This window comes from Microcaecilia unicolor, chromosome 2, assembly GCF_901765095.1.
Source record: "Microcaecilia unicolor chromosome 2, aMicUni1.1, whole genome shotgun sequence".
In the NCBI taxonomy this organism is placed as follows: domain Eukaryota; kingdom Metazoa; phylum Chordata; class Amphibia; order Gymnophiona; family Siphonopidae; genus Microcaecilia; species Microcaecilia unicolor.
Window position 1 is genome coordinate 245,682,886 of NC_044032.1, and position 20,262 is coordinate 245,703,147.

The window sequence follows — 20,262 nt, forward strand, 5'->3', positions numbered from 1 at the left end:
CATGTCTTGCCTTCTCTGATGCAACTTCCTGTGGGTGGGACACAGCAGAGGAAAGGCTGTGCCAGCCAGGGAGGCAGCTTTCAGCACTCTCTCTGCCACAACTTGCTGCTGCTTGTGGAAGATTGTCTGGGGGCAAAGGGGAGGGGAACTAGACTGATGCTGATCAAGGCATTAAGGGAGGGATGGAGAGATACTGAACTGGCCTGTCGCGGGGAGGCAGAGAGGGAGGGATGCTGGACTTGGGGGAGGCAGAGGGAAAAGAAAGAGAGAGAGAGAGAGAGAGAGAAACCAAGAGCACAGGGGAGGAGGAGGAAGATAAGGGGCAGATTCTGAAATGGAGGAGGGAGCAGAGAAAAGACATAGATAGTGAGAGACAGAGAGACTGGACCAGGGAAGAGATGCTAGACCAACAGAAGGAGGGAGAGAGAGATGCTACACCATGAGAGGGTGCAGGAGGGAGTGAACATAGAAGAGAGAAGCTGGGTATGAGGAGGGCAAGGAGTCTGGAATGAAACACTCAGTTGGCTGTATTTTTCTCGCCGTGCATCGCAGCTAAGATCATCAAGAAAATGTGGTAGGGCTGTGGATACGTTAGCGCATATTCAGTCCATTAGCGCACCTTCAGACCTTAAGTGCGTACTGTTCACGCACATCAACGTACACATTAAAGGTGCACTAAGCTATTTAATGCGCATTCAAAAATCTGAAAGCCAAATGAACTGAAAAGAGGCTACAGACTTTTCTCCCTGTGCATAATTACAATGATAGGCTACTAGTAAAGGAAACGTTTTCCTACTTCTTCCATGTGCGAGGGGCCCTCTGTTGTACAGAGGAGTACCATTGTATCCGTCAAATCTGACATTTCACGGCATCGAATGCAGGCAATATTGGTCAGATTGGATAAACCAAGTGGTCGTTAGAGACTCACGTCTTCTAATTCTCTATGAAGAGAAAGGTACCACAAATTTGGTGTGTAAAAAACAACTCGTGGACACATGATGCAGATTTCTGTTAAATGGCTCCTCCACAATCCTCCCCTGAAACTTTGCCGCCCTACTATTTATTGACCCCTCTTCCTCCTCCCCTAGCCTCCAAACTGCTGGAATGGCTGTTTAGCCCCGCTGCCTTCCCCCATTGGCGTCTCCACACACTCTCGACTCACTTCAACCCGCATTTCATTCTCTACATTCCACTGAGATCTTCTTACAAGACCTCCAGTGACTAGCCGCTCCTTACGGGTCTAGTGCAGATCGATGACTCTCCATTACAGCGTGTTGAAAACTGGTCCATGTGATTTGTCCACCTTTGACGCCGTTATGACCATTTAACCCTTCAGCCTGAATCACTTCATTGGACTACATTTGGAAGATCTTGGTCAGAAGTATGTTGTGTGGCATAAGAACACGAGGCCTGATAGAAGATGAGGCACAGCTTCACTGGAAGGAAGAAGTTAAGCTTCTGGATGGGATAATGGAAAAGCGCCTACTATTCACATGAAGACAGCAGATGAGTTCCCCTTTGCACCGCTACCTTGGCAGATGACACAGAAAAAGCCTCGTATCATCCCTTCGGGAAGCCCGGCCAGGGTTACTTAGCACTATACTAACGAGGAGGAAGAGCAGGAAGGCTGCTGGGGTGGTGGAGTAGTCAGCTGTCCTTTGCCTTCTGTGTGCAGATTCTGGGGGAAGGAACACTGCTGCTTAACTGAGCGTGCATCCTTTCAATCAAACCTTTTAGCTCATTGCAGGGATGGTGGAGAAAGACACATATATTATCCACACTTTGCTGCGCTAAAAGGAGGGAGAAGGAACTGAAAGATCTGCCCTTCTATTCTCAGGGTAGGGTGGTGCTAGTAAGTAAGAGAAGATAAATCTTTCCCATACTGGGAATTGAACCCAGGCCGCCTGGGTGAAAACCAGGAATCCTAACCACTAGACCATATGGGAGAGTTGCTTGAGAGGAAGACTACTGTCAATAGCTGCAGAATATAATAGGCTACCCCTGTCAGGCAATGGGTCACTACTGGTTGTGTGAGTTGGGAGGGGTGCTATGGCCTGCTGCCCTCCATTTTTGTCAGTTGAATCTCTTGGCTGCTGGCTACAAACCTCAGACAAATAAAGGCTTGCCTTTTCCACTACTAAACATCTGTTTTCAACTGTTTTGCGTGGAAATATTGTTCGACTAAGTACATAGTTTAGGAAAGCCAATTACAATCCCTTTCTAGACTTGCATCGTGTTTTGGTTTTTCTTTTTCTTAACAAGACTCTTAGGTTTTCTAGAATAGGCCAGGCTGCCCGCATCCACGGTGCTTAAGAGTGCACGTGCGGACTATACACAAATATTGTTTTCTGTATTCATTTGAAATGGAATCCAGTTTGACCTTTGGAACGAAACACTCAGTTGGCTGTATTTTTCTCGCCATGCATCGCAGCTAAGATCATCAAGAAAATGTGGTAGGGCTGTGGATACGTTAGCGCATATTCAGTCCGTTAGCGCACCTTCAGACCTTAAGTGCGTTCTGTTCACGCACATCAACGTACACAATAAAGGTGCACTAAGCTATTTAATGCGCATTCAAAAATCTGAAAGCCAAATGAACTGAAAAGAGGCTGCAGACTTTTCTCCCTGTGCATAATTACAATGATAGGCTACTAGTAAAGGAAACGTTTTCCTACTTCTTCTATGCGCGAGGAGCCCTCTGTTGTACAGAGGAGTACCATTGTATCCGTCAAATCTGACATTTCACGGCATCGAATGCAGGCAATATTGGTCAGATTGGATAAACCAAGTGGTCATTAGAGACTCACGTCTTCTAATTCTCTATGAAGAGAAAGGTACCATAAATTTGGTGTGTAATAAACAACTCGTGCACACATGATGCAGATTTCTGTTAAATGGCTCCTCCACAATCCTCCCCTGAAACTTTGCCGCCCTACTATTTATTGACCCCTCTTCCTCCTCTCCTAGCCTCCAAACTGCTGGAATGGCTGTTTAGCCCCGCTGCCTTCCCCCATTGGCGTCTCCACACACTCTCGACTCACTTCAACCCGCATTGCATTCTCTACATTCCACTGAGATCTTCTTACGAGACCTCCAGTGACTAGCCGCTCCTTACGGGTCTAGTGCAGATCGATGACGCTTCATTACAGCGTGTTGAAAACTGGTCCATGTGATTTGTCCACCTTTGACGCCGTTATGACCATTTAACCCTTCAGCCTGAATCACTTCATTGGACTACATTTGGAAGATCTTGGTCAAAAGTATGTTGTGTGGCATAAGAACTCGAGACCTGATAGAAGATGAGGCACAGCTTCACTGGAAGGAAGAAGTTAAGCTTCTGGATGGGATAATGGAAAAGCGCCTACTATTCACATGAAGACAGCAGATGAGTTCCCCTTTGCACCGCTACCTTGGCAGATGACACAGAAAAAGCCTCGTATCATCCCTTCGGGAAGCCCGGCCAGGGTTACTTAGCACTATACTAACGAGGAGGAAGAGCAGGAGGGCTGCTGGGGTGGTGGAGTAGTCAGCTGTCCTTTGCCTTCTGTGTGCAGATTCTGGGGGAAGGAACACTGCTGCTTAACTGAGCGTGCATCCTTTCAATCAAACCTTTTAGCTCATTGCAGGGATGGTGGAGAAAGACACATATATTATCCACACTTTGCTGCGCTAAAAGGAAGGAGAAGGAACTAAAAGATCTGCCCTTCTATTCTCAGGGTAGGCTGGTGCTATTAAGTAAGATAAGATAAATCTTTCCCATACCGGGAGTTGAACCCAGGCCACCTGGGTGAAAACCAGGAATCCTAACCGCTAGACCATATGGGAGAGTTGCTTGAGAGGAAGACTACTGTCAATAGCTGCAGAATATAATAGGCTACCCCTGTCAGGCAATGGGTCACTACAGGTTGTGTGAGTTGGGAGGGGTGCTATGGCCTGCTGCCCTCCATTTTTGTCAGTTGAATCTCTTGGCTGCTGGCTACAAACCTCAGACAAATAAAGGCTTGCCTTTTCCACTACTAAACATCTGTTTTCAACTGTTTTGCGTGGAAATATTGTTCGACTAAGTACATAGTTTAGGAAAGCCAATTACAATCCCTTTCTAGACTTGCATCGTTTTTTGGTTTTTCTTTTTCTTAACAAGACTCTTAGGTTTTCTAGAATAGGCCAGGCTGCCCGCATCCACGGTGCTTAAGAGTGCACGTGCGGACTATACACAAATATTGTTTTCTGTATTCATTTGAAATGGAATCCAGTTTGACCTCTGGAACGAAACACTCAGTTGGCTGTATTTTTCTCGCCATGCATCGCAGCTAAGATCATCAAGAAAATGTGGTAGGGCTGTGGATACGTTAGCGCATATTCAGTCCGTTAGCGCACCTTCAGACCTTAAGTGCGTTCTGTTCACGCACATCAACGTACACAATAAAGGTGCACTAAGCTATTTAATGCGCATTCAAAAATCTGAAAGCCAAATGAACTGAAAAGAGGCTGCAGACTTTTCTCCCTGTGCATAATTACAATGATAGGCTACTAGTAAAGGAAACGTTTTCCTACTTCTTCTGTGCGTGAGGAGCCCTCTGTTGTACAGAGGAGTACCATTGTATCTGTCAAATCTGACATTTCACGGCATCGAATGCAGGCAATATTGGTCAGATTGGATAAACCAAGTGGTCGTTAGAGACTCATGTCTTCTAATTCTCTATGAAGAGAAAGGTACCACAAATTTGGTGTGTAAAAAAGAACTCGTACACACATGATGCAGATTTCTGTTAAATGGCTCCTCCACAATCCTCCCCTGAAACTTTGCCGCCCTACTATTTATTGACCCCTCTTCCTCCTCTCCTAGCCTCCAAACTGCTGGAATGGCTGTTTAGCCCCGCTGCCTTCCCCCATTGGCGTCTCCACACACTCTCGACTCACTTCAACCCGCATTTCATTCTCTACATTCCACTGAGATCTTCTTACGAGACCTCCAGTGACTAGCCGCTCCTTACGGGTCTAGTGCAGATCGATGACGCTCCATTACAGCGTGTTGAAAACTGGTCCATGTGATTTGTCCACCTTTGACGCCGTTATGACCATTTAACCCTTCAGCTTGAATCACTTCATTGGACTACATTTGGAAGATCTTGGTCAGAAGTATGTTGTGTGGCATAAGAACTCGAGGCCTGATAGAAGATGAGGCACAGCTTCACTGGAAGGAAGAAGTTAAGCTTCTGGATGGGATAATGGAAAAGCGCCTACTATTCACATGAAGACAGCAGATGAGTTCCCCTTTGCACCGCTACCTTGGCAGATGACACAGAAAAAGCCTCGTATCATCCCTTCGGGAAGCCCGGCCAGGGTTACTTAGCACTATACTAACGAGGAGGAAGAACAGGAGGGCTGCTGGGGTGGTGGAGTAGTCAGCTGTCCTTTGCCTTCGTGTGCAGATTCTGGGGGAAGGAACACTGCTGCTTAACTGAGCGTGCATCCTTTCAATCAAACCTTTTAGCTCATTGCAGGGATGGTGGAGAAAGACACATATATTATCCACACTTTGCTGCGCTAAAAGGAGGGAGAAGGAACTAAAAGATCTGCCCTTCTATTCTCAGGGTAGGCTGGTGCTATTAAGTAAGATAAGATAAATCTTTCCCATACCGGGAGTTGAACCCAGGCCGCCTGGGTGAAAACCAGGAATCCTAACCGCTAGACCATATGGGAGAGTTGCTTGAGAGGAAGACTACTGTCAATAGCTGCAGAATATAATAGGCTACCCCTGTCAGGCAATGGGTCACTACAGGTTGTGTGAGTTGGGAGGGGTGCTATGGCCTGCTGCCCTCCATTTTTGTCAGTTGAATCTCTTGGCTGCTGGCTACAAACCTCAGACAAATAAAGGCTTGCCTTTTCCACTACTAAACATCTGTTTTCAACTGTTTTGCGTGGAAATATTGTTCGACTAAGTACATAGTTTAGGAAAGCCAATTACAATCCCTTTCTAGACTTGCATCGTTTTTTGGTTTTTCTTTTTCTTAACAAGACTCTTAGGTTTTCTAGAATAGGCCAGGCTGCCCGCATCCACGGTGCTTAAGAGTGCACGTGCGGACTATACACAAATATTGTTTTCTGTATTCATTTGAAATGGAATCCAGTTTGACCTCTGGAACGAAACACTCAGTTGGCTGTATTTTTCTCGCCATGCATCGCAGCTAAGATCATCAAGAAAATGTGGTAGGACTGTGGATACGTTAGCGCATATTCAGTCCGTTAGCGCACCTTCAGACCTTAAGTGCGTTCTGTTCACGCACATCAACGTACACAATAAAGGTGCACTAAGCTATTTAATGCGCATTCAAAAATCTGAAAGCCAAATGAACTGAAAAGAGGCTGCAGACTTTTCTCCCTGTGCATAATTACAATGATAGGCTACTAGTAAAGGAAACGTTTTCCTACTTCTTCTATGCGCGAGGAGCCCTCTGTTGTACAGAGGAGTACCATTGTATCCGTCAAATCTGACATTTCACGGCATCGAATGCAGGCAATATTGGTCAGATTGGATAAACCAAGTGGTCGTTAGAGACTCACGTCTTCTAATTCTCTATGAAGAGAAAGGTACCATAAATTTGGTGTGTAATAAACAACTCGTGCACACATGATGCAGATTTCTGTTAAATGGCTCCTCCACAATCCTCCCCTGAAACTTTGCCGCCCTACTATTTATTGACCCCTCTTCCTCCTCTCCTAGCCTCCAAACTGCTGGAATGGCTGTTTAGCCCCGCTGCCTTCCCCCATTGGCGTCTCCACACACTCTCGACTCACTTCAACCCGCATTTCATTCTCTACATTCCACTGAGATCTTCTTATGAGACCTCCAGTGACTAGCCGCTCCTTACGGGTCTAGTGCAGATCGATGACGCTCCATTACAGCGTGTTGAAAACTGGTCCATGTGATTTGTCCACCTTTGACGCCGTTATGACCATTTAACCCTTCAGCCTGAATCACTTCATTGGACTACATTTGGAAGATCTTGGTCAGAAGTATGTTGTGTGGCATAAGAACTCGAGGCCTGATAGAAGATGAGGCACAGCTTCACTGAAAGGAAGAAGTTAAGCTTCTGGATGGGATAATGGAAAAGCGCCTACTATTCACATGAAGACAGCAGATGAGTTCCCCTTTGCACCGCTACCTTGGCAGATGACACAGAAAAAGCCTCGTATCATCCCTTCGGGAAGCCCGGCCAGGGTTACTTAGCACTATACTAACGAGGAGGAAGAGCAGGAGGGCTGCTGGGGTGGTGGAGTAGTCAGCTGTCCTTTGCCTTCTGTGTGCAGATTCTGGGGGAAGGAACACTGCTGCTTAACTGAGCGTGCATCCTTTCAATCAAACCTTTTAGCTCATTGCAGGGATGGTGGAGAAAGACACATATATTATCCACACTTTGCTGCGCTAAAAGGAGGGAGAAGGAACTAAAAGATCTGCCCTTCTATTCTCAGGGTAGGCTGGTGCTATTAAGTAAGATAAGATAAATCTTTCCCATACCGGGAGTTGAACCCAGGCTGCCTGGGTGAAAACCAGGAATCCTAACCGCTAGACCATATGGGAGAGTTGCTTGAGAGGAAGACTACTGTCAATAGCTGCAGAATATAATAGGCTACCCCTGTCAGGCAATGGGTCACTACAGGTTGTGTGAGTTGGGAGGGGTGCTATGGCCTGCTGCCCTCCATTTTTGTCAGTTGAATCTCTTGGCTGCTGGCTACAAACCTCAGACAAATAAAGGCTTGCCTTTTCCACTACTAAACATCTGTTTTCAACTGTTTTGCGTGGAAATATTGTTCGACTAAGTACATAGTTTAGGAAAGCCAATTACAATCCCTTTCTAGACTTGCATCGTTTTTTGGTTTTTCTTTTTCTTAACAAGACTCTTAGGTTTTCTAGAATAGGCCAGGCTGCCCGCATCCACGGTGCTTAAGAGTGCACGTGCGGACTATACACAAATATTGTTTTCTGTATTCATTTGAAATGGAATCCAGTTTGACCTCTGGAACGAAACACTCAGTTGGCTGTATTTTTCTCGCCATGCATCGCAGCTAAGATCATCAAGAAAATGTGGTAGGGCTGTGGATACGTTAGCGCATATTCAGTCCGTTAGCGCACCTTCAGACCTTAAGTGCGTTCTGTTCACGCACATCAACGTACACAATAAAGGTGCACTAAGCTATTTAATGCGCATTCAAAAATCTGAAAGCCAAATGAACTGAAAAGAGGCTGCAGACTTTTCTCCCTGTGCATAATTACAATGATAGGCTACTAGTAAAGGAAACGTTTTCCTACTTCTTTTGTGCGTGAGGAGCCCTCTGTTGTACAGAGGAGTACCATTGTATCTGTCAAATCTGACATTTCACGGCATCGAATGCAGGCAATATTGGTCAGATTGGATAAACCAAGTGGTCGTTAGAGACTCATGTCTTCTAATTCTCTATGAAGAGAAAGGTACCACAAATTTGGTGTGTAAAAAAGAACTCGTGCACACATGATGCAGATTTCTGTTAAATGGCTCCTCCACAATCCTCCCCTGAAACTTTGCCGCCCTACTATTTATTGACCCCTCTTCCTCCTCTCCTAGCCTCCAAACTGCTGGAATGGCTGTTTAGCCCCGCTGCCTTCCCCCATTGGCGTCTCCACACACTCTCGACTCACTTCAACCCGCATTTCATTCTCTACATTCCACTGAGATCTTCTTACGAGACCTCCAGTGACTAGCCGCTCCTTACGGGTCTAGTGCAGATCGATGACGCTCCATTACAGCGTGTTGAAAACTGGTCCATGTGATTTGTCCACCTTTGACGCCGTTATGACCATTTAACCCTTCAGCTTGAATCACTTCATTGGACTACATTTGGAAGATCTTGGTCAGAAGTATGTTGTGTGGCATAAGAACTCGAGGCCTGATAGAAGATGAGGCACAGCTTCACTGGAAGGAAGAAGTTAAGCTTCTGGATGGGATAATGGAAAAGCGCCTACTATTCACATGAAGACATCTCTGAGACCTGGTGGAAGGAGGATAACCAGTGGGACACTGTCATACCGGGGTACAAATTATATCGTAGTGATAGGGTGAATCGGATTGGTGGAGGGGTAGCATTGTATATTAACGAGAGCCTTGAATCAAATAGATTGAAAATTCTGCAGGAAACAAAACACTCCTTGGAATCACTGTGGATTGAAATTCCATGTGCAAAGGGGAAAAGGATAGTGATAGGAGTGTACTACCGTCCGCCTGGCCAGGACGAACAGACGGATGCGGAAATGTTAAAGGAAATCAGGGACGCAAACAAACTGGGCAACACAATAATAATGGGGGATTTCAATTACCCGCATATAGACTGGGTTAATGTAACATCTGTACACGCAAGGGACATAAGATTTCTTGATGAAATCAAGGACAGCTTCATGGAACAGCTAGTTCAGGAGCCGACAAGAGAAGGAAAAATACTAGACTTAGTCCTTAGTGGTGCTCATGATCTAGTGCAGGGGGTAACGGTACGAGGGCCGCTTGACAACAGTGATCATAATATGATCGGTTTTGATATTGGCATTGAAGGAAGTGAAACTAGGAAATCAAGTACGCTAGCGTTTAACTATAGAAAAGGTGATTACGACAAAATGAGAAAAATGGTGAAAAAAAGACTGAAAGGAGCAGCTCGCAGAGTAAAAAACTTGCGTCAGGCGTGGATGCTGTTTAAAAACACCATCCTGGAGGTTCAGGACAAATATATTCCACGTATTAGAAAAAAGGGAAAAAAGACTAAACGTCAGCCGGCGTGGCTAAACAGTAAGATAAAGGAAGTCATTAGAGCCAAAAAACAATCCTTCAGAAAGTGGAGAAGAGAACCAACTGAAAGTAACAGGATAGATCATAAGGAATGCCAAGCCAAATGCAAAGCGGAGATAAGGAGGGCAAAAAAGGACTTTGAGAAGAAATTAGCGTTGGAAGCAAAAATACATAGTAAAAATTTTTTTAGATACATTAAAAGCAGGAAACCGGCCAAAGAGTCGGTTGGGCCACTGGACGAAAATGGTGTTAAAGGGGCGATCAGGGAGGACAAAGCCGTAGCGGAGAAATTAAATGAATTCTTTGCTTCGGTCTTCACCGAGGAGGATTTGGGGGGGACACCGGTGCCGGAAAGAATATTTGAAGCGGGGGAGTCGGAGAAACTAAACGAATTCTCTGTAACCTTGGAGGATGTAATGGGTCAGTTCAGCAAGCTGAAGAGTAGTAAATCACCGGGACCTGATGGTATTCATCCCAGAGTATTAATAGAACTAAAAAATGAACTTGCGGAGCTACTGTTAGAAATATGCAATCTGTCCCTAAAATCGAGTGTAGTACCGGAAGACTGGAGGGTAGCCAATGTTACTCCGATTTTTAAGAAGGGTTCCAGAGGAGATCCGGGAAATTATAGACCGGTGAGTCTGACGTCGGTGCCGGGCAAGATGGTGGAGGCTATTATTAAGAATAAAATTGCAGAGCATATACAAAAACATGGACTGATGAGACAAAGTCAGCACGGATTTAGTGAAGGGAAGTCTTGCCTCACCAATCTAATGCATTTTTTTGAGGGGGTAAGCAAACATGTGGACAATGGGGAGCCGGTTGATATTGTATATCTGGATTTTCAGAAGGCGTTTGACAAAGTGCCGCACGAAAGACTCCTGAAGAAATTGCAGAGTCATGGAATCGGAGGTAGGGTATTATTATGGATTAAGAACTGGTTGAAAGATAGGAAGCAGAGAGTAGGATTGCGTGGACAGTATTCTCAGTGGAGGAGGGTAGTTAGTGGGGTCCCGCAGGGGTCTGTGCTGGGTCCGTTGCTTTTTAATGTATTTATAAATGACCTAGAGATGGGAATAACTAGTGAGGTAATTAAATTCGCCGATGACACAAAATTATTCAGGGTCGTCAAGTCGCAGGAGGAATGTGAACGATTACAGGAGGACCTTGCGAGACTGGGAGATTGGGCGTGCAAGTGGCAGATGAAGTTCAATGTTGACAAGTGCAAAGTGATGCATGTGGGTAAGAGGAACCCGAATTATAGCTACGTCTTGCAAGGTTCCGCGTTAGGAGTTACGGATCAAGAAAGGGATCTGGGTGTCGTCGTCGATGATACGCTGAAACCTTCTGCTCAGTGTGCTGCTGCGGCTAGGAAAGCGAATAGAATGTTGGGTGTTATTAGGAAGGGTATGGAGTCCAGGTGTGCGGATGTTATAATGCCGTTGTATCGCTCCATGGTGCGACCGCACCTGGAGTATTGTGTTCAGTACTGGTCTCCGTATCTCAAAAAAGATATAGTAGAATTGGAAAAGGTACAGCGAAGGGCGACGAAAATGATAGTGGGGATGGGACGACTTTCCTATGAAGAGAGGCTGAGAAGGCTAGGGCTTTTCAGCTTGGAGAAGAGACGGCTGAGGGGAGATATGATAGAAGTGTATAAAATAATGAGTGGAATGGATCGGGTGGATGTGAAGCGACTGTTCACGCTATCCAAAAATACTAGGACTAGAGGGCATGAGTTGAAGCTACAGTGTGGTAAATTTAAAACGAATCGGAGAAAATTTTTCTTCACCCAACGTGTAATTAGACTCTGGAATTCGTTGCCGGAGAACGTGGTACGGGCGGTTAGCTTGACGGAGTTTAAAAAGGGGTTAGATAGATTCCTAAAGGACAAGTCCATAGACCGCTATTAAATGGACTTGGAAAAATTCCGCATTTTTAGGTATAACTTGTCTGGAATGTTTTTACGTTTGGGGAGCGTGCCAGGTGCCCTTGACCTGGATTGGCCACTGTCGGTGACAGGATGCTGGGCTAGATGGACCTTTGGTCTTTCCCAGTATGGCACTACTTATGTACTTATGTACTTATGACAGCAGATGAGTTCCCCTTTGCACCGCTACCTTGGCAGATGACACAGAAAAAGCCTCGTATCATCCCTTCGGGAAGCCCGGCCAGGGTTACTTAGCACTATACTAACGAGGAGGAAGAGCAGGAGGGCTGCTGGGGTGGTGGAGTAGTCAGCTGTCCTTTGCCTTCTGTGTGCAGATTCTCAGGGAAGGAACACTGCTGCTTAACTGAGCGTGCATCCTTTCAATCAAACCTTTTAGCTCATTGCAGGGATGGTGGCGAAAGACACATATATTATCCACACTTTGCTGCGCTAAAAGGAGGGAGAAGGAACTGAAAGATCTGCCCTTCTATTCTCAGGGTAGGCTGGTGCTAGTAAGTAAGAGAGGATAAATTTTTCCCATACCAGGAGTTGAACCCAGGCCACCTGCGTGAAAACCAGGAATCCTAACCGCTAGACCATATGGGAGAGTTGCTTGAGAGGAAGACTACTGTCAATAGCTGCAGAATATAATAGGCTACCCCTGCCAGCAATGGGTCACTACTGGTTGTGTGAGTTTGGAGTGGTGCTATGGCCTGCTGCCCTCCATCTTCTCAGTTGGATCTCTTGGCTGCTGGCCACAAACCTCAGACAAATAAAGGCTTGCCTTTTCCACTACTAAACATCTGTTTTCAACTGTTTTGCGTGGAAATATTGTTCGACTAAGTACATAGTTTAGGAAAGCCATTTACAATCCCTTTCTAGACTTGCATCGTTTTTTGGTTTTTCTTAACAAGACTCTTAGGTTTTCTAGAATAGGCCATGCTGCCCGCATCCACGGTGCTTAAGAGTGCACGTGCGGAGTATACACAAATATTGTTTCCTGTATTCATTTGAAATGGAATCCAGTTTGACCTCTTTGACACAGAAGAGATGCTGGCCATGAAGGGAACATAGGGATAGGAACACAGAGGAGCAGTACTGGACACAAGGGGAGGGATAGGGACACTGAAGTAAATGCTGGACAGAGTAAGACAGGGACAGAGAGAAGAGATACTGAACATGGGGGGAGTGTTGGAGCAAAACATAAGTACCCTGGCCTAAGGAGCAATGTAAGGTTTATTTATTTAGCACTCTGGAATTAGAGTTAGCGGATCCAAATTCTTAGCTCCTGAATACACTGACAAACAGCTGACACAAGACCCCAAAAACTGTACAAATAGAAGCTGATTTATTTACAAGCAAGAATACCAGAAAACAAACAGAAATAATTAGAATGTAAGAGTTATGTACAAATGCTAGGTAGCTCAGAGCAATAAACAAATGTACTTATCAAAAAATGAGTCAGAGCAAATACACCCGAGGCCCAGAAATTGGACCCTCTACTTTGTACCCACACAGCAATAACAGAGCTTATGCTTATACAACCTGACAATGAGGCGAAGGTCAGGAAGTGGTCACACTTGCAGGGCCCATTCTGAAGTGCTCTAGGTAATGCAGAGATAAGAAAAGGAGTGCAGAGGTGTTAATGGGCTGGAAAAATCTCAAGGCGATGACAGCTCAGGATCTAATGATGTCACCAGCTAAGTTTTGTGCTCCAGGGAGGTCTTTTTTTACAGTTCTGGCCAGGACCCTGACCCTGACCTGAAGACAAGGTAAACAGTTCATTTTGTTCTGGACGTTCTCCCCCTTATTTTCAAAACTATTTAACTGGCCAGGAACATGTAACATAGCAGTTAGGTGCAGATATTAAGCACCAAACCGGCTATGTTGAGCAGTCAAAATAAGCCGCTTAAATAGCACGCCTACCTTTGACCACAAAAACTTAACCACCAGTCAGCGCTGAATGTCAGCATAGCCGATAAACCCCAATATTCAATGCCGGTCACCAGAAATGGCCCGGCATCGAATATCCAGGTTTAACGCCAGTGGCGGACAGCAAATGCACTGCCCGCTGCTGGCTGAATATCGAGCCTTCTGACTTCAGAAACCACAAGAATGTCCATTTTGCATCACTGAAGATGCAGTTCTTGGAATTCAGAAAAGTCCTCAGACCCAGTACCATAGTGTCTGGGGTAAGTCAACCAGAGTTCCTTATCTCTGCACAAGAAGTTCAGGGCAAGTCACCAGAAATGGCCCGGCATCGAATATCCAAGTTTAACGCCAGTGGCGGACAGCAAATGCACTGCCCGCTGCTGGCTAAATATCGAGCCTTCTGACTTCAGAAACCACAAGAATGTCCATTTTGCATCACTGAAGATGCAGTTCTTGGAATTCAGAAAAGTCCTCAGACCCAGTACCATAGTGTCTGGGGTAAGTCAACCAGAGTTCCTTATCTCTGCACAAGAAGTTCAGGGCATAGTGTTTGCAAAATGGTTGCATCAGCTAAATGGGCCACAAGCAAATATGGACCAAAATTCAGACTGCATTGAAGTCTTGTCCAAAGTGTGGATTACAGGAGGTTGTTAGCCAAGTTCTGTTTGTAGATATATTATCCTAGTCACCTACAGGAGGATAGGGACAGGGACACAGAGGGGAGATGCTGGACAAGATAGGGACACACAGAAAAGACAAATGCTGGACATAGAGAAGAAATGCCAAAATCAAAGGAGACCCTGGACAGTTGTTAAGAAAAAACAAAGAAAAGCAGAAGAGAGACACTAGGATCAAAACAATGGTCATACAACAAAGATAGGAAAAAAGTATTTTTTTTCTGAATTTATTAATTGTAATATGTCAGCCTTGGGAAATGCACATTCTTCCTCCCCTCCCTCTCGCCTCAGTCCCCACTACTTTGGGAGCGATGGTATTATAGGAAGCCCATCTCAGTTTTTCTGCCTAGGGCCCATTCAGTCCTAGCTACCCTACTGGATTCCAAAATTAATTATGTCGCTGAATGAAAAAAATAATTCCGCAATTTGCTTCCAATCTGCTGTGTATTGGTCTCATAGAACACCCTCTTGTTTTAATGTTATTTGACAGGTTAAGTAACAATTCACTATTCAGCTGTTCCACCCCACTCATGATTGTATCTTTTATCCCACTTTATATAGCATGTTCCTTCTACACGATACCATATTGAGTGATATTCCCCTGGGACCCTTACACTACTTTCTGAATAATACTGTTTTACTTTTCTTTTCTTTTTTATATATATACAGATTTATTAAAGAATTTCTAGAGAGAAAAGTAAGTATAGTTAATATTCATTTGTCTGTCTTAAAACTGCATAGGATTCTTTAAAGTTGTTACAAGGAATTTCAAGGGGAAAAGCAGGGAAGGGAAGGGATGATGGGTCAAACAACATCCAAAACGGATGTCCATCTCACATGTTTTTTCCAACAGGAAATACGTCAGGATTTCCTGTTTGAAAATGTGTGAGATGGACACCTGTGTGCTGAGGACATCCAGCGTGAACAACCATTTTACAAACTGGAATGTGTAACATATGAATGGCAGCATTCTTAAAAGAATGGCCATAGAGCAGAGGGGCAGCCTAGTGGTTAGTGTGGTGGACTTTAAACCAAGGAACCCAAGTTCAAATCCCACTGTAACTCTTTTATTTTGTAATTGTGAGCCCTCCAGGAAGAGAAAAACCACATACTGTACCTGAATGTACACCACTTCAACAGACTTCAGGCTTGCGGATGGCTTATATATATATATATATAAGTACAGTAGGTATTTTTCTGTTTCTCAAGGGCTCAAATAATTTTAAAAAAAGAGTTGAAGTAGGATTTCAACCTGGGCTCCTTGGTTTAAAGTCCACTGCACTAACCACTAGACTACTCAGATTTGCTTCCTGCTTTCCTAAGAATGCCCATAATACCTTCAGCTATTATAGAGCCTGGTATCCCTTTTCAGTTTCACTTTCAGGGGAGAGGGAGGAGGACAGTAGCCACTGGGGGATTAAGGAGATGCCATGCCTTCATTCATCCAACGTTCGGCTGCTCAGTTGGCGCACCATTTTGTACCCTGGACGTGGCTGAAACAGGATTAATTTAGGACATCCTTCTTTTTAGACTTGGATGTTTCTTCCCGTTCAGTTATCACTGTTGGAATCCTGACTTTGAGCCCTCTCTACTCTGACCCAACACATGTCCACAACACACTCCTTTGCTGTTTGGACATAGTGCAGCGTTGGAATCCCTTTTCTGCCTTTTCAAAATCAGGATTTGGATATTTCAAGCACATGGACATCCATTTGGCCATTTTGAGACATCCATATGCTTGGAAAATAAGCTCCATAGGTACCTATGTTTTTCTATAAAATAGCTTCACAAAAGCTGCAAAAATTGTGAATAAATGCACCTGTGTACATTTACACCTGCTCAGGAGTCAGTATAAATGTACATGTGTCAACATCACACGTACATGTATATTTTATAAACTATCTCCCAAATTCTATAAATGGCGCCTTAAATTGTGTGCGCTAATTTGGCTGCATGGCCAAATTGTGTGCACAACTTAATTAACAAGCCAATCAATGCTGGTAATTGACACTTAACAACCAAGAAGCAGCACTAATTGGCTTTAATTAGAATTTACGCAAAGAGAATCGGCTTCCCGCTTGCAGAATCAGATCAGCTGCTGCAGGCTGCAGCAACGCGCTGGCCCAGAGACGGGCTGAAGACACTGAACTTCTGCTGGCGGGGATTGGGGACCCCTGCCAGCATAGGTACTCGACGGCGATGGCGACAGCGACGGGGAGGGTTGGCGACGTCAGGGGAGGGGTCCAGGGCCAAATCTGAGGTGGCCCAGGCCCCCCAGGCCCCATGTAGCTACGCCACTGGTCCAGCCTTTGCTTCAAAACCTGCATGGAACTTTGGGACATTGGCGCTCCTACCCAATTTCATTGCTAGGGCGTATTAAGGGCCCTGTTTACTAAGGTGTGCTAGTGTTTTTAGTGCGTGCTAAATTTAGCAGGAATATTATGGGCATTTACACGGTTAGCATGCGCTAATGTGTAGCGTGCGCTAAAAATGCTAGCGCGCCTCTAGCATGGCTTAGTAAACAGAGCCCTAATTTATTTAACATGATTATAACTCCACAGTGGCTCTATGTGTTTCAGATGTTACCTCTGTATTTGAAAGTAAAGGATGAGCGACTGTTGCAAATGGAGCTTCAGTCTCATTTGTGGCTGGGCCGGAGAGCTCGCCTCCCCATTAGTGTTTTTCACAAACCAAGAGGTCATGGGGGCTTGGGTCTGCTTAATATGCACTACCTAACGGTGGCCTGTGCCATGAGAGATCTTATTGACTCATATAGGGGCACATCCAATTTTTCAGTGACTCACTTGAGACTATAATATTTTCCTCAAATCATTTTAGTTGGGACCTTCATACTTTACCTGGGCATTCTCCTCACTCCTTGCATTATAATCTGTTTCTCAAGTCTGCATGGGCTGCATGGTGCTGACTGTGTCAGATATAACTGACACAACTATTCCTTAATATATATCCCTAGTTTTTCAAGTTTGTAAAGTATACATATTGAGATATTTGAGTCTGTCCCCATATTCTGTATGACAAAGACCACTAACCATTTTAGTAGTTGCCTTCTGGAGCAACTCCATCCTGTTTACATCTTTTAGAAGGTGCGGTCTCCAGAACTGTACACATTCTTCAAGCTTTGCTAGGTCCCTCCTCATGTTATCCACACCACCACTCTGCTTGGCACTTTTACCAACACAGTTTCCTTCTAACTGATGCCTCCTCTTACTACCGTCAAGTCTTTGGTAGGTGAGCCAGCTTTTCTTACAGAAACAGGAGGAATATTCTTAAGTCAAAAGTTCACAAGGAATATTATGGTAGAGCTACTGCAGGTCTCTGCTTTGCATTTTAAAGAGCAAAACCGAGGGTCTCAACACACGTAAAGTATAGAATACTACAACTTATACAGTATGTGGTTTTATTTTGTTAGCAATATAGGCATGAGCATTTACACCAGCTCTATGACTCAGGTAGGTGGTTGTATCGCCGCTCGCTGCCAACAAGAGGCTCTCTAGCCCTCGTTGGCAGCTTTTATGCTTTCCCCTGTAGCCCTGCCCCTTCCGGCTTCCCAACCAACGGCAAGGGGGTCTCCTGCCGCGTCATCTCAATCGCCGATGGGGAAGCCGGAAAGGAAGGGTCACTCTGACACAGGAGCTGCCAGGCAGCAGCCGCCATGTTATGTGCGGCTGCTCGGCATGCCCCTTGCCGGCCTACCTTTGTGCTGCTATGTTAGTATTATATAAAGCAGTGTTTCCCAAGTCCAGTCCTAGAGTACTCTTTGCCAGTCAGGTTTTCAGGATATCCACAATGAATATGCATGAAAGAGATTTGCATACAAAGGAGGCAGTGTATGCAAATCAGGGCAACACATACACAAAACGTTACACAAAATTCTAAGTTCCGGGAGAGCAGTTCCATCCTGGCGCCATCGAATGATGTCAACCACTTGTGTGCTTGACTCAATCCTGCTTGTCGATGAAAAAAAAAAGTATGTACGTGGAAAGGGAGTGCCTACTTTTACATCGGCTGCATGTACGCATTTTGAAGTATAGTTTAGGTGGAACAGAGGCTGAGTTGCTATGAATGCATGCATTTTATAAACTATATGAGCATATGTGTAGAGTACGTGACTACGTTTGCACCTTTTCTGGAGCAGGTGTACATTTGTGCATGAGTATTTCTATGCAATTGGAGCTGAATAAGGGAGCTTATTTTATAAAGGGCTCATAGTACCTATCCTGTTTTATTGGGATGTATTAACCACCTTTATGAAGGGATTCACTCAAGGTGGTATACAGTAGGTACAGTTTAACATAAAACGTATAATTTTGTTAACAGCGTAACAATAGTAAAATAACCAGTACAATAAATGAAATAAACTTGAAAACAGTAAATTGAAACCTAATAATAGAACTACCATGAAACAGTATCAAAAATATACACATTTAACAGCGCTGGAATTCAAATACCAGAGATATAATACATTGTTAGCATAATAATAATGATACACCTAATAAGCATGCATTAGAACATCCAAATAACATAGATATGATGCTAAAGATTTCAGTCCACCTATGAGTATCAAGCCAAAGCTACACCAACCACAAAAAATCTCATAGGAGAGTAATCAAGATTAGTATTTGGACTGGCCAGCGTGATGTTTTTTTGTGTGTGTGAAACTGTTTGTATTGGTAGCTAAGAACAGTACAACACAAGAGCAAAGCATAACACGATTTAACTGGGAAGAAGCCTTTCCTACCTAGTTAAATCATTTTGAATAATGGGCTCTTAAAATCATTTTCAGGACATTTTAAGATTCTGTTTTCAAGAGGTTTGACAGGGAAACTGAACAGGAGAAGCCCTACTGAAAAGATTTTTAGACTCTGGTTTGCTGCCCTGGGAATCCAAGGGGAGAAGGACTGTTAGTTCTTTTTACTACTTCTTAATGACTGTATGACTCTTTCAAGTATTGCAGGCTGCCCTGGGAATCCAAGGGGAGAAGGACTGTTAGTTCTTTTTACTACTTCTTAATGACTGTATGACTCTTTCAAGTATTGCAGGGTAAAGCCCATTATAACACCTCGCTTTGCAGTCTCCTGTTCAGAAGAGTTGCTGCAGGAACTTGGTGAATTAGCTAAAATTCATGGTACTCATATTCAGGTAATAATCAACGTTCAATATCTACTGCATAGTACTTTGTTCAGTGTAATAACATGAAATAGATACTGTGCCTGCTGGTTTACTTTTTCTTTACATGAATCCTGTGTGATCTTAGCTAAGAAGTGTCATTACATTTCTGACATAATTCAATCAAGTATTTATATACTACTTAGACCTAAGCAATTTATAGTTTCATTTTACAGGTGCTGGGACTGTCCCTAATGGGCTCACAATCTAAGAAATACATTGTATTACTGTTGTACCTGGAGCAACAGAGGGTTAAGTGACTTTCCCAGGGTCACACAGAGCTGCAGAAGAAATTGAACCTGGTTTTCCACCCACTGCTGACCATCAGGCAGCAGCAGGAATCAAACCCAGGTCCCCAGAACTGCAACCTGCTATGCTAATCATTAGGCTACTCTTCCACTCTACTGATGGACAAGTCTAGAGATCTGGGATCTGGAAAGACTATTGATTAGAAAATTGGAGAGAGATGATGGAAGAATAAAAAGGCATGACAGAGATTTTCAGGAGTAAATGAATGAAGGATAGGGTAGGTGCAGCTAGGCGTACAGAGTAGCAAACAGTGAGGTAGAATCATAAGTAGAAAAAAAATCAGTTCCAGATACAGAAGACTACTCAGATTATTTTCAAGAGAACAGCATAAATTCATCTCCCTGAAGGAAGCTAAAGGGGATGGTACGGCTTCAAGAAAATCTAATGCTTGTGAGGCAAAAATATTGAACATTCC

The 20,262-nt window shown here is 44.3% G+C and overlaps 1 protein-coding gene and 5 non-coding genes across 8 annotated transcripts in view; 1 reads left to right on the forward strand and 5 right to left on the reverse strand.

The window, feature by feature from the left end:
• Positions 1–20,262, forward strand: part of GDA (guanine deaminase) — a 103,585-nt gene that overhangs the window by 51,363 nt on the left and 31,960 nt on the right. For all 3 annotated transcript variants that reach the window (XM_030193864.1, XM_030193865.1, XM_030193866.1), the window contains exons 6-7: positions 15,021–15,048; positions 19,404–19,511. In XM_030193864.1, coding sequence (XP_030049724.1) covers positions 15,021–15,048; positions 19,404–19,511 — 136 coding nt within the window. The remainder of the gene's footprint in view (positions 1–15,020; positions 15,049–19,403; positions 19,512–20,262) is intronic.
• TRNAE-UUC lies at positions 1,875–1,946 on the reverse strand. The gene has a single exon. It is a non-coding gene; the product is annotated as a tRNA-Glu (tRNA).
• TRNAE-UUC lies at positions 3,754–3,825 on the reverse strand. Its single transcript has one exon. It is a non-coding gene; the product is annotated as a tRNA-Glu (tRNA).
• On the reverse strand, positions 5,632–5,703 carry TRNAE-UUC. The gene has a single exon. It is a non-coding gene; the product is annotated as a tRNA-Glu (tRNA).
• TRNAE-UUC lies at positions 7,511–7,582 on the reverse strand. The gene has a single exon. It is a non-coding gene; the product is annotated as a tRNA-Glu (tRNA).
• On the reverse strand, positions 12,277–12,348 carry TRNAE-UUC. The gene has a single exon. It is a non-coding gene; the product is annotated as a tRNA-Glu (tRNA).